Below are 14070 nucleotides of genomic sequence, written 5' to 3'. Positions count from 1 at the left end.
AAGTGACAAACTGCATCCTTACACAGCAGATAACACCTATCTTGTTGCAGACATCTGCACCGGTGTTCTACAGGTAAGTTGAACTACTTTTACAGCTTATGGACACATCCCCCACCACACCAAGACAACAATGCAAATCGATCCATTCACCCAGCTGGGACTGACACTGGGATGACAACAGAAACATCAGCTGGTTGCTGGTTATTTATTTGGTGGAACTTCAGAATATTCGCAAAGGAACTCTGGCATGTAACCTGAAAGAAGGAATTCTGCAAGCAACTAAACACAGCAGAAGCTTCTGGTGGGGAGGTTCTTGGCAAATCAGTGTGTATCTCAATGGGACGATGGCCAGCCCCACTATACAAACCACAATTTTTGTAAGGGGAGAGAAAAAGTTACCTGTAAATAGAAAGTTTCTTAAAAATACAAAGTATTTTTGTCATAGGGAAGAGGGTCTATGATTCCCCTGTACTTCTCAGTCTTTATGTAATAAAGCAGAAGAGTACTAGCAGAAACAAATGGATGCACAAAGGAAGAGAAATTTGAAAGCAGTATATCCATAGTAAAGAATTTTCCCCTTCAATTTATTCATCACTTCTCACTGTTTTGCTCCAAAATTAATATAATCAACATAAGAAGTAACAATTCAAGAAGCAGAAAGTCAAATATTTATCAAACAAACGGAAGCAATAAAAGCCAAAACAGAATAATTAGCTGAAGTCTATGCCTAAGATTAAAGTTATACAGTATTTTTTTGCCCAAAACCTCCTTAGTAGAGTCACCTTTAGGAAATAAAAGAGAACATTCCTTATTTTAGTAATGAAAAATTTGATTGACATATTTTTGTAATGAAGAAAGATTTGATTAAAAAACAGCAACAGTAATGTTAAAAGCAGTAACAATTAAACAGCCTTATTTCTTACAGTTTCCCTGTAAGCAGACTGTACACAGAACACAAAACAGATGGGGAAAGAGGAGTGGGTAAAAAAGGAAAAAAAGAAAAAAAACTGAAAAAAGGGAAAAAAGGATGAAAAAAGGAAAAAAAAAGGGGGGGGAAAAAAGGATGGAAAATTGGGGAAAGCTTCTAAAGAATCCCAAGGCAAGAAAGCTTTTTCAGAATGCAGTTCCCCAGCACCTTTAAGCAAAACTAAATTGTCACCACCAATGACCCAGTATTCTCCTAAAGACAAACACAGGCCTGCATCAGAACTGCCCTTTAGATGACTCTCATAAACCAATTCACAAAGCTGATGCACCCAGGAAAGAACCAAAATTGCAAATGAAAACAGTCACCTTCTGCCAGCAAGATATGCTCTGCAAACCAAGGCATGAGCGCCTTGTCAACACAAACAGAAAAAAAGAACTGTCAGTGCAGTGATTCTGAATAACTCTGGTTTCTGTAAAATCCCATTTGGTGTGCTTCATGATATTTTGAGAGATAAAACCTGAAAAACACCTTTCTATCTTCCAGCTAATGAAAGTATGACACTCTAAACAGCTAGCACAATACTTAGGAAAAAAAAATCTAGCAAAATCAGAATGAATGGTACTTATTTGAACAACATCAAAAAAGAGCAAGTTTTCCAGCTGTCTTATTAAGATCTGTTCTTTTCATTACCCAATATGTTCCCTGTCACATTAATTTCTTGCTGACACAGAACTTTGAATTTTCTCCTCCCCAGGAAGAAGACAAAGAAAGTAAGAAACAGAAAGGCAGGTGTCTGTCTCTCTAAGCAGGGCATAAGCTGGAAAAACAGTAATTGTATTACTATTAATGAAGAAGTCCTCAGAACATCAGGAGGAAGGTATCCCTTCATGTAGAACCACATCTTTCTGTAATTTCATGGAAAAAATATTTCTTCTGCATTTTTCTTAGAAAACAAAGAAGTGATGGCAAAAGCAAGCCTGAGAGTCATGACTTCATTTAAGGATTTTAGTATCTATCATATCCAAAGCCAACAAGACAACAGAATCTTGTCTACAAAGTACTGGAGTGGTATCTGCTTCAGAAATTGCAGACTTGTTCTTTGCTGTATACACTGGAAACTCTTGGAGACCAGGAAGGACCACTTAGAGCACCTGAACTAGTACCATTAAACTCCTCGCCCCCAGTACTAAATACCAGTATTCAATAATGAAATATGGAAAAACATGAGTGTTCATACAAAAAATATAAAATCAACAAAGCTTATACCCCCTCATGGTCTTTTAATAAACAATTTTAAGCCTGGTTGTTCTGTAATGGATTCAATACAGTGTCAAGAAAACCAAAAAAGTTTTAAGTTCTCAAGCCTATAAGTAAAATGTTTTGCTATATAAGAAGAATATTTCATCATCATTCACAAAAGATCCAAACCAAAGATGACCAAAATTACACTTAATATATCACAGAATACTAATTTTTACCAGATTGTTGGAAAATTATTTTAACAGTTGTTAGGAGTTGAAAGAAAACTCCATATTGGGTTATTTTTCTGCTGTGAAGGAAAACAACAGAATTCACAAGACAAAAAAACTCATCTGGTTAGCTGTTTCAACAGGGGTCAAAAAAAAAAAAAAGAAAAATAAAAGGCACCTTTGAAAAACTGCTGTAGTTACCTCTTCTAAAAAACAGAAAGAAAATTGTCTTAAAGGAGTGAAAAAATAAGAACTCGTAAGTTTAAAAAATAGCAACAAAAGAACACAACCACTTACATAGTCATTTGTAGGCAGGTGTCACTTTTCCAGATTTCAAAATTCAGCTCAAAAAGAAATTTTCTCATTTCCAAAATTAAACATTAGACAAGTAATACAAGAGAATTGTCATCATAATGCTCTGATCTCAAATTTCAGAACATAATTCCATAGGCTTCTCTGTTTATATTGATGATAGTAATGTAAAATGTTGAAAAAAAGGTAAGAGTAAGTTGTCTAAAGCTGTCATTTGTAGATTTAAAAGTTTAAAAGTATCACATTTCATCAGACTTATCCCCCCAAAAATGATGGTAAAGTTCAAAATCATGATGGATATCCAATCACTTTGTCTGAACTCTTTTCAGCCAATAGTATTATTCCAGCTGAAAGTATCATGTGACTCAAGCTACAAAGTCAAGTAAACTCACTATAGAAAGGACTCAGAGTATGCCATATTTAAAGTGGTGAGTTTTTTTCTCACTACAATGTACACAAAAATTCCTCCAGTCTGTCTATACCTGGTCCAGAAATCCTGCTATATAACATGTAACCACCAACAAACCGGAAGACTAGGAAAATTAAAATAATTAATAATGAAGAACAGGGAAAAAAAAATCACACTTTCATTCTAAAAAAACCCCAAAACAGCAATAAATCCTTCTAGTCAGGCCTTCAACAGTCACATAAACTATCCTTTTCTAGACAGCTTTTATACCAGCATCTTCTTGATTTTTTTTTTTTTTTTAAACAGATAAACCTGATTCACAATTTGGACACTATTTTGGACAAAATGAAGACGTTACAGAGTATTTTGAATTTTTTTCTGAATTCCCTCCAGTTTCATGCCTTTAGAGCAAATTCAAATGTTTCTTACAGAGTATTCAGTCACCTGAGGGTTGGGAGGAATGTTCATGATTGGACTCATCTTCTGTCATTGAAATTGCCATGGCAATTGTTGAAGCAGCGATGGAAATCATCTGACCAGGAAGCTCTGCCCCTGTAAAATATATATGTGTATGTAAGGAACAAAAAGCTTAAGTCTTAAAATGTTTCATTTGGTGCTAGATATCCACTGGAGCTGTCAGGCAGCAGAAATTATATGGAGAGACACTGTTAGTGTTTAGTATCTATTATATGTAGTCAATATGATGAAACAGGAATGAGTGCTGTTAATTTCAGTATTACAATACACCTGCAGCCAAACCTCAAAATCAGTTATTTACTTGGTGCTTTTCTTGATAATGAACTGCTACCAACCAAGACATTCACAGTTGCTGGCAGTCTGATTATTAAAAAAAAATTTATACCAGTTAATCAACTTCATTAACCAACTAAAACAACCAGGCAGGAAAAAAGGTTTCCTTCATCAGGAATATACAATGTCCTTGCTTTTTTCAAAACTGACTTGCAAGAGGAAAAAATTATTCTTCTCAAAATCTAAACACAAAATATATTTTGAAGAAACTATTTTAAAAACAAATTACTGGACACTGGAAACTTGCTGGATGGAGTTGTCTTGGTTTCTCTCATACTCAGTGTTACAGGATCCACTAAACCCATATTGCTCATTTCTTTCAGAATTAGCCTGTGATTTCAAACATCCTGGGCTACCTTTATGCCCGAAATTACATATTGAAATCCATAAACTCAAGGAATTTAGTTTAATAATGAGTTGCTACTTTACAATGGAAAAAAACCACGAGTCTGTGGTAATCACTATCTGTAAAGAATCCAAGATTCACTTCAGCATGAGTAAACCACTTTGAAACAGACTAAACAGCCTATAGTAAATTCTTGCAATCTTATTAAATTTACAGGGATACAGTCCACATTATTTCATGTGACTTAAGTGAATTTTTGCCTCCAACAATAAAAGAAACAGTGACTTTTTCCTTACCAGAGGACTCCTTTCCATTCTGCTGTTCATGCAACATGCCTACTGTCATCAGAACAACTATAACCAGAAATACAGGAATTCTCCAGGAGCCTGCCACAGAAGCTGAAAGACACAGTATTGGGACTTTTTTACAAGAAAAATTACACCATTAATAAACCCTATATTTAGCAAAACCAAGAAAGGCAGCACATAAACCAAAAAAGTTACAAAACAAACAGGCTTTCTGCATTAAAGAAAAGGAAGACTAGAAAACAAACATGAACAAGTTTCTCAGTGAACAAACCAAGTTGTTACTATTCCTAACTTCAGTGACATTACATTGACACAGAGAACAATTTTAAAAACAACATTCAAAATCACATCAAAATACACACAAAATTAAAACATTTTTAATATCCGAGAAAAGTCATGTTTTCCCCAAAAATGTGTATTTATATTAGATCTCTCTTGGATTTTGACTATTCAGCCTGTTCTTCCAGTAAATACAGGACTGTCAAAATTTAAGTAAATGCAAAGCCACTACATATAGCTTAAACCTCAGGGAAGCATCCCCACTTAGTCAGAAGAACCCCTGAAACCTGGTGCTAAAGTGAAGTAAATCATGAAGTCCACCGTGAAACCTTCTATCATGGTAGTCTTCTATTAATTGCATGATCCTTCCACCATAAACTCTGACATGAGACCATAAGGTGATAATCTACTATATTAAATGTGCAGCATAAATCTGAAAGATTATATTAATCTTATATTTGCATAAAGGATTATCTAGATTATTGACATATGTTTTTTATAGTTCTGATATCATCCTGATATGCTTGTTGACTACTGATAGAAATTTTTTGTTTGTTTGTTTCTGTTAGTACTATTAAATGTATTTTGCAGCTTCAGCTTGGTAATGACAGGCTTTCAACAAAAGATCATAAATTAAAGACAGCCTCATGTGACCCCAGCCCTTCCTCATTGTCAAGAAGTATGTTGTCTGTGAACCAAGTAAGGGAAAACCATGGAAAACTGGGCATGAGGAGTGGAAGGTGTTGCTCTTGATGCCTTCCCTTTCCCTACTCCAATGCTCCCTTCTGAACACCTCCAGCCAGAATTACTGAGCAGACACAACAGTCTCCATTTCAGCTCAGACTCTATTTCACAGATTTAGCAAAAGAGCAAGAGAGGAGCTTCATGGACAGAACCCTCAGTTATCAGAACAATAACTTCTTGTTACTCACCTAAGTGAAAGAGCAGCATAATCCAGACAGGAACAGACACTGCCTTTAAGTAACGTTCAGTGCTTGTATTCCACTTGAATGAAACCATCAGCAGGTAGCCAACTACCAGTGTCCATATCTTTAAGAAAGAGATACACATAGGTATGTACACATACATCAAAAGAGTACTACTGTACCCATGTATGTGTGTACACTCATGCACACCCACAACTGCCACAGACAGAGAACTGAAGTCCGCCTGTAAGTCCCTAAAATCCACATTTCAATTATTGTATGAGTTCAGCAGCAGCACCTATGTGGCCTAGGGGAGACAGAGCTGGCCAGCACAGCACTCATTCCAGCATGGAGCAGTCTGCCAGCTCCTGTGTTTCAGTCTAAAGAGACAAAAGGGAGCTTAAGCCAAAGAAGCCATTAGGAAGCACAATAAAAACTGCTGTTCCTCAGTGGGGCTGATTCACAAAACAGATGCCTTTTCAGGACATGTGACATGTAATTTTTTTCCATTTTTGAACTAAAAAAAACAAGGACAGGAAGACATCAGTGACAACTTGGGTTTGCTGTTTCTGCCTTTTACTACTCTAATCATCAGATAACTCGAAATACAGATTTGGAGTTAAGAATCTTGAGATGATGAATTTGAGCTTGAAAAATCCTGAAAAGAAAGAAGAAGGAAGCAGAAACCAGAAGAGGCAACAGGAGGTAAAAAGTTGCTAAACAGGAGAGGATGTGAAATAAAAGAAGTATGAAAACCTGTAAAAATTAAAACCCAGTGTTTTATTCTTAAAATAAATAACTAAAGACATTTCTGGCTCAAATTCAATGAATGCTCCCTATCCATTACCAGTTAAGTACATCTTCAAATTTACACTTATAAATCCATAAATCCCAATGAAGTTTGAACAGAATTTCTATTAATAGCATTTACAAAATCAGACATCACTGTAAGAAGAAAGAATGCACAGGCAGAGACACAGAAGAAGTTATTAGACAGAACACACCAGAAGAGTTTTCACCTCTACTCTACACTATACAACTCATGCTGAAAAATGCAACAGTCCTTATAAAAAGCAGGTTTGTGTAACTACTGCCACACATTCAATTGGTGGAAAGGAAATCTTAGCTGTACTCAACTGAGCAGACAAGTAGTGAGTGATGGTCCCTGATAACTTCAGAGGGAACGATCGCATATGCAAGGTAATTTAAAATCACTTACAACATGTGAACAAAGGCATACCTACCCTTTGCATACTAACACTTCTCATATAATGCTTATGGCCAAGTGTGGACTCAAAATAAATGTCTAAAACTAACACAACCCATGGCCATCAAGATGAAAGTCACAAGCAAACAAAAATTTTCACCAGAAATGCACAGCAGCACTCCTGTAAGAGCATAGGTTTTAAACATAAATTCACTCATAAGGCACTTCACAGCACAGCTGTAACTGCAAGAGATAACTCATCACAAAGGTACAATCCTATTCCCTAACATCAGCCACACAGCATCTTTGTATGATGAATGTTACAGTTCCAAGACAATTTTCTCTTTAGCTTTTCAATTTAACAATAAGTTACAAACAGGAGACTCAGTACATTCAGTAATTGAAGCTTTCTGTTTAAAAACAAGCCAAAAGTAGGAGGCTAACAGAGTATAAGCCTATGTTTAACAGCCAGCAAAGCAAAACAGATTGCACTGCTTTTAGCCAGGCATGAAGCTGAACACTGTAGGGTTAAGGTATTTATTAAAATTTTTTGTGTTTGAAGTTAAAATATTCAGTTCTCATTTCGAGAAGTTTAGCAAATGACCCAAGTAAAAGTATTTCTTTCTGTTGAATAGAGAGAAATAGCTTACTTTAAACCAGTCACCCTGTTTCAGAGATCAAATAATAACCTTCCTGAAGCCTTGTTAAAAGAACTGTGTAGTCAACTGACTGGGGCAAGATGTTTAATTTCAATGACACCATGGAATAATCAGCTTTTCATTGGTTAATGTTATGGCCAAGCACATCCCTACACTGCAAGAACCAGTGCACAGGAACTAGGGTAGCCTACTTCCAACAGTTCATAGCTGAAAGCAACTGACAAACCAAATTAATTTAAATTGATTGACATGGACTAGGATTTCATCCCATACTAACTTGGCAACAGCATACTTTTTTTTCCCCCTTAACCCTTTAAAAAAATGTTACATAATCCTTCCCACTGGTTTTCTGGATGGTGTCCAAAGGTTTTGGCTTGAAAAGCTTGGAGAATATTAATAGCCTCTCTACTATTATATGTCATTCTCAAGAACTGACATAATTAAAACAAAGAAGGAAAGACTGCCTACTTTCACCAAAATTAAGCTACTTGCAATTATTGCACTGAAACAGTAATTGCTAAGATTCCATGCTAAGCCAAAATGCCTATAGATTTGATTTGTAAGAGTGTACAGTTAACCAGGCAACTAATACATAAACTTTGCAGAATGCATTAGCTATCATCAACTATTTATGAAGCTGAAATCACTTGCAGATGCCTAACTTTCACCACATACTCTGAGATTTTAAATCCCTACTCAATCACAATTGTTATTCACAGACATGCACAACTTCCATATATAACAACTTTGGGATAGTTTAATCCTGCAAGCTGCCCTTCTTTCTTCCCTCCTCTGTCTTTGTTGTCTTAGCAGACAGAAAAGACCTCATTGTTCACATCTCCGTATTTTGTAGCATCTCTCACAAACTAAACAGTGTTGCTTTGCCTTTAGACATGTAAAACTGGCCACTTATCTGAATAAACAGTGCTAAGATTTCAGAGTAACTTCTTGGATTTTAGAATCTATTTCTATATTAAAGTAGTAAATTTAATAGGCAGATTTAGAGGTGTCTAAGGCAACTATGAAGGGCTTCAGTTCTCTTTAAACTTCCAACTGGAGACAAAGTTACAATCATAGAAAGATGCAGCTTTCATGTTAAACTCGAGCTTCTGCTTCAGTGATTTTTCTTTGAAATTTCAGTGCTGGAAAGTGTAGGACTTATCAGCATGAACTATCATCAACATCACTGAAAGTTTGTTTCCTCTTCCTGTGAAAGCTGAAGGATTCGAAAATCTGAGCCACTCTTTTTGGCTTTGCTCTCATTTCTTAAGAACGAGCTCTTACTACTCAACTTTTGACAACATTTATACTGATTTATATTGGAGAGTAAAATTCTTTACTTATACGGTTCCCTCCCTTTTTTACTATCAACAAGTTAACCTCTAAGGGAATGTTTTGCAGATGAGCACATTCAATAATTCACTGCTACTGAAAGTGGCAATTCATTGTCTCCTACTGCCAGCTGGGCAGTCCCACCTCTTCTGCACAACAGCTTTAACATTCATTCAGCCAGCTCAAGCTCCCCAAGCTCATAAAAAACTACCTGTAATTCAGTTAGAGCAAAACAGGCTCACAGAAATACGACAGGCACCAACAATAGGGCAACAGAAGCATATGTCAGAAGGAAAAACAAGAAGAGTTTCCCACCGTGGAAGATATTGGAATGATTTAGTATTCCTTGGAATGTTGCCCCAACACCTCAACATCCAGCAGCAAACACTTTCCACCTGCATCATATGCCTTCTCAGGCACTTGGTGTGATTCTTGGGGTGGCACAGGGCCAGGAGAGGGACAGCAGTGATCCTTCCAACTCAGGATATTCCATGGTTCTATGAACCACCCCACAAGTAAACACAACAGTGAAGACTCAGAAGATGAACCAACAGTTACTTCTTTTGATACACGCCCTACCAAAAACCTGCCAACATTTTTCAGTTTTTAACAAATCAGCACCTACAAAAGGGAGTGTCTGAACTCTTTTTTAATTGGAGCTCTGCCTTCTCCCCTGGCCATTTTGAAATTGTTTTTTCCCTGGCTGCTCTTTCCCACTTGGAAATCATATGGCAAGGTTTTTCAGAGTTTGGTTTATGTTTTATTTTGTTTGGGGGAATTTTAACTGAGCTTTAAATTTAAAACTGTTTGATGGAATTTTAGATCTAATTAAAATTGCTTTCTATTTTCCAGTCTCAGTGTTTTGAACAAGTAAAAAAAGAGGCCAAACTACCTCATCAGTTCCTTTTAATATTCTAAAACAAAATTTTCGTTTAGAAACAGAGATTTTCATTAGTTTTTCTCAAAATAAAAAATCATTTAAACATTGACCAAGCACTTACACTTTCGCAAACTTCTATAACAGCGCTGCAGAGCAAAGATTGTTTAAAGAGGTGATCTTATGACATCAGTTCACTATTTCTACATTTCCCTTCCCAGAGGTGATGCAGGCTGACAAAGGAAAATGAACCTACCACAAAAGCCAATCTTTTCAAGTTGAACTTGAAAAATGAAGCAACACAAGGCATTGCATGCACTGCTAAACGCCAAGCTGTGTTTGCCTTCGAAAAAATCTGTGTTTTCTTTATCTGCCTCTTCATTTCAAAATGATTTTCTAAACAATATAAAAGATAATAAGGAGGCAGGTGACAAATTGACATTGAAAATGTCATTTTGACTCTAGTTTCCAGAATCAAAATTAATTTAATGTGGCTTTAGTGTATTTTCATTAGCACACAAGATGAAATATTCCATAATGTGCAGAGTCCAGCAGAATAAGAGTGTGTAATTGCCTGCCCTTTAGCATGGAGACAGCCTTTATCAAACATGTCAGAAAATACCCAAACTCCAGCTAATCACACATGTAAGACTATTTTTCACCTCAGAGCAAAGACAACCACCTGCTCCTTTTACTTAGGAAGCTTTCATTTACCTAAAGCAAGTTCTAAGTGAACACAAGTTATTCCTTGTCCCAGGTCCAAAGGACTAGAGCAAGTGTGCCCATTCTGTTTCTTCTAGAGCCCTCAAATGTGACATATATCCATGTTGGTATTTCTGGCATTAAAACACACAGACTACTAAACCACATGAAACAGAAACATGATGTTTACTGAGATCACCCCTTTTTGAAGGGATGAAAGCATGAACTTATAACTAGAACCCTGGGACAGGGTGAACTCACCATCAAAACCAACACTGCCACACATGGGCTAAAAATTATTTTCAATGTATCCTGCAATATTTCTGACACTGAATTTAAACCTAAGACATCCAGAAGACTGCAGCAATAGATGCTGAGAATAATTCTCCCTTAGTTGACTTTTCCTGTCTTAACACAAAAGCTACTTATGAGAAACTCGTAATAAAAATGCTATTCAGAAATCAAATTTATCGAGATTCTTTTGCAAAAAGAGGTTTCCCAGAGCACATCCAATTCTTTCCCTGCAGACAGAGCGCCACTCCTCTGACATACTTCATGGTAACACTTTTGCAACAGATGGCTCCTCAAAACACACCCTTTCTTCACCTTCCACTTTTATTATATAGAGCACAGCTAAAATTTTGATGGACAGTTCCATAATGATCATTCCTTTCAGAGGTGCTGGAAAAAGAAACATCATTGTGTTCAACCAATACATATATAAATACCAATAAATAATATTATGTAGCATACATCGTTAGGCTTTAGGTAAGTGCCAGCTTTGAGGCTGTAGTTCCTGCATATAAATCAGAACAAGCTCCTCAGCCTCTCCAAGACAGGTATCTCACTGCAGGCTCTTCCAAAAACGGGGGTGGGTGTGGAAGGGAAAAACAACAGCAGAAAAGAAAACACTATCAACATCCTAGAACTTCCCTGCCTCTCCCCATTTTGTTTTCAAACAGGCCACACATGGTCTCCACACAGTTTATCTCTACCCAAGCAAAGCTGTGAAAACAACCCAAAATCTGTGGTTTTGGTAAGATGCATTTGCAGTCAGTACTTGGCTTTATGATTTATAAGCCAGGATACCATAATAATAAAGGATTATAAACAGAAGAAAGAATACTTAAGAGCTTGTTCAGATGTTTGTTTTGGTTTTGGGGTTTTTTTACGGTGGGCAAGTTTTAGAAACTGCAAGCCCACTCTAAGAAGAAAAGTTAGAAAAAAAAAGCCACCTACTCTAAGCCCTCAAAGAAACAGAAATTGTATGCACATTAAAAATCAGAACTGTGCCCTTTCCTTTACTAGAAGAGAAATTGCCCCATCAGGTGAACCTGACAAAATATTTTGCCCCCATAGGTGATATGCAATAGGTCTGTGGAAGGCCAACATCTCAGAGGATGGGACCCAAAGCGTTTGCCAGGAAGGATGCTTGGAGAATTTCAGCCTGCAAGGGCTGCTTGGGACTGCTGACATTTAGTGCCAACACAAAGACAGGTTTCCCTGGTGGATGTCTTTCAAAGAATCCCTGATGGGGAGCAGACAGCACTCCAGCCAGAACAGGTAACATGTACTCTGACAATATTCCAATACAGCAGTCACCACAATGGTGCGGCAATGGCATTTCCAGATCTGCCCAGCACTCTGGTGAGGATAAGATTGATTAGGTGCTCTAACTGCATGGAAACCCCCAGAACAACACGAATTGTACCCAGCAGAGTCAGAGATATAAAAGTACACTGACACACGTGATTACACAGTTGTAAGCCTGACCAATAACCTGTGACAAACCAAGGAAGAAAGACAGGCCAGAGAGAAAGATTTTGACAGCCCTGTAATCAAGTTCACTACAGAGAATTCTGCTCATTATGATTACATCAAATTTAATTTACTAAAATGAACCTCAGAGCCAACATAGAGCAGCTGTATGATTCTTTACATCTGCTGGGATCTACAAACTATCCGTTTTCCAAATAAATATGAGCATGTAAATGTCTCTTCTAAAAAAAAGAAGAAAATATAATGAACAGTTGGCATTGGATATATATTAACCTAAGTGTAAAACATGAGTCTAAAGTAGTCTGAGCTCTTGCCACAAACCAAAAGAATTTGGTTTTTAGATAGAGTGCTGGTCTCAGGCATGGTTCCTGCAAAACTCATGAAACTGCTGCAGCCTAAAAGCATGTAGGACTATATTCAGTCCACTATGGGACAAACTCCCACCCTTTCCAAGAAAAAAACTATAAAGAAAAACATTTCCCTTCCCTATAATATGAAACTGCTGTTTGTGCAGCGCCCTCTGCATCAGAACTCTGCAAACAACCAAGAGAAGGCTGGAGTCAGAACAAGGAACTCATCTGGAATTTTTAACCAGCCTCTAATTTAAGGCCCAGCAGCCAACCACGTTTTTTGAGCAAGCTTCTTCGAAGATTATAAAGCCTGAAGGGAAAGAAAAGGAGACCGTGGGAACATGATGCCTGTAGATTAGCCTAAGATCTTGAACTTGTTCTCCCAATGCAGTGTTTTGCAATTAGCTATCAAACACTCCAATCATGGAGGTACCCAAATTCCTGAACTGCAGGCATGACTGAAGAACCACGGATGGGAACACAGGCACTTCTTAATCTTGACTCATCAACACCATGAATGGCTTTGCCAGACTTGAGAACAGCAGGACAGGAAATCTCTTTAACATACTGGTGCCAAGATACACCTTACGATGTCACTGTCACATGCAATTACTGCATTTGAAGAACTTACTTCTAGAACTTAAGAGGAGAGTTTCAGTATCAGTATCATGGCCTAGTAGATACCATCAAAATACCTTTAGTTAGAGAATAACAAATCAGCATTCCAAATCCCCATAATTCTAGTGATAGGCATCCACTCACTCCTCTAGTACAGGAGAGGGAATCAGAAAGGGAGCAGACAATCATTCATACAGAAGGAACCATGGAGGATTCAGAGCCCAGAGAAAAACTACAATGGAGAAACCAACTCGTAATATCCCAAATTCCTGTGCAGCTAACAAGCAGAACACATGCATGCAAATAGAGTCCTGCAATACACGACAGCAATTAAAGGGCCTTAAAGTGCTTAACTGAAGGTAAACTGACACTATTAACTGATCCAGCTCAGGGCTCCTCAGCAGCACGGATAAATTAAATTACCCTGCTACAGCTCTGAGATAATACACATCAAGCAATTGCAAAATTCAAAAAAGCAGACTAAAAAAACACTGCAAAGTGCACAGATGATGCCAGACTGAGTTGCAGTTATTTACAAAAGAAAACCCAAAATTTTTTTCTCTTATAAGACCCCAAGAAGAAACACAGACAGCTTGCTTAGAAAGAAGCAGCTGGTCTACTTAAGGAACTCTGTGATCAGTTACCTTGACACAAACCCTAAATCTTCCCAAGAAACTCAAGTCTGAAGAGCTGTTGGAGCTTACCGAGTTTTGTGCAGTTAAAACCCTACCACAGGTCAGTGAACACAAGTGTTAAACC

General features: G+C 37.3%; 1 protein-coding gene across 2 annotated transcripts in view; it reads right to left on the bottom strand.

Annotated features, from left to right (window-relative positions):
• TMEM245 (transmembrane protein 245) overlaps positions 1 to 14070 on the bottom strand; it is a 73210-nt gene that overhangs the window by 56973 nt on the left and 2167 nt on the right. For both annotated transcript variants that reach the window (XM_063398961.1, XM_063398970.1), the window contains exons 2-4: positions 5794 to 5911; positions 4571 to 4672; positions 3563 to 3670 (exon numbers count right to left, since the gene is read on the bottom strand). In XM_063398961.1, the coding sequence (XP_063255031.1) occupies positions 3563 to 3670; positions 4571 to 4672; positions 5794 to 5911 (328 nt within the window). The remainder of the gene's footprint in view (positions 1 to 3562; positions 3671 to 4570; positions 4673 to 5793; positions 5912 to 14070) is intronic.

Source organism: Prinia subflava, chromosome 1, assembly GCF_021018805.1.
Source record: "Prinia subflava isolate CZ2003 ecotype Zambia chromosome 1, Cam_Psub_1.2, whole genome shotgun sequence".
In the NCBI taxonomy this organism is placed as follows: domain Eukaryota; kingdom Metazoa; phylum Chordata; class Aves; order Passeriformes; family Cisticolidae; genus Prinia; species Prinia subflava.
This window is presented reverse-complemented; position numbering and strand designations above follow the sequence as displayed.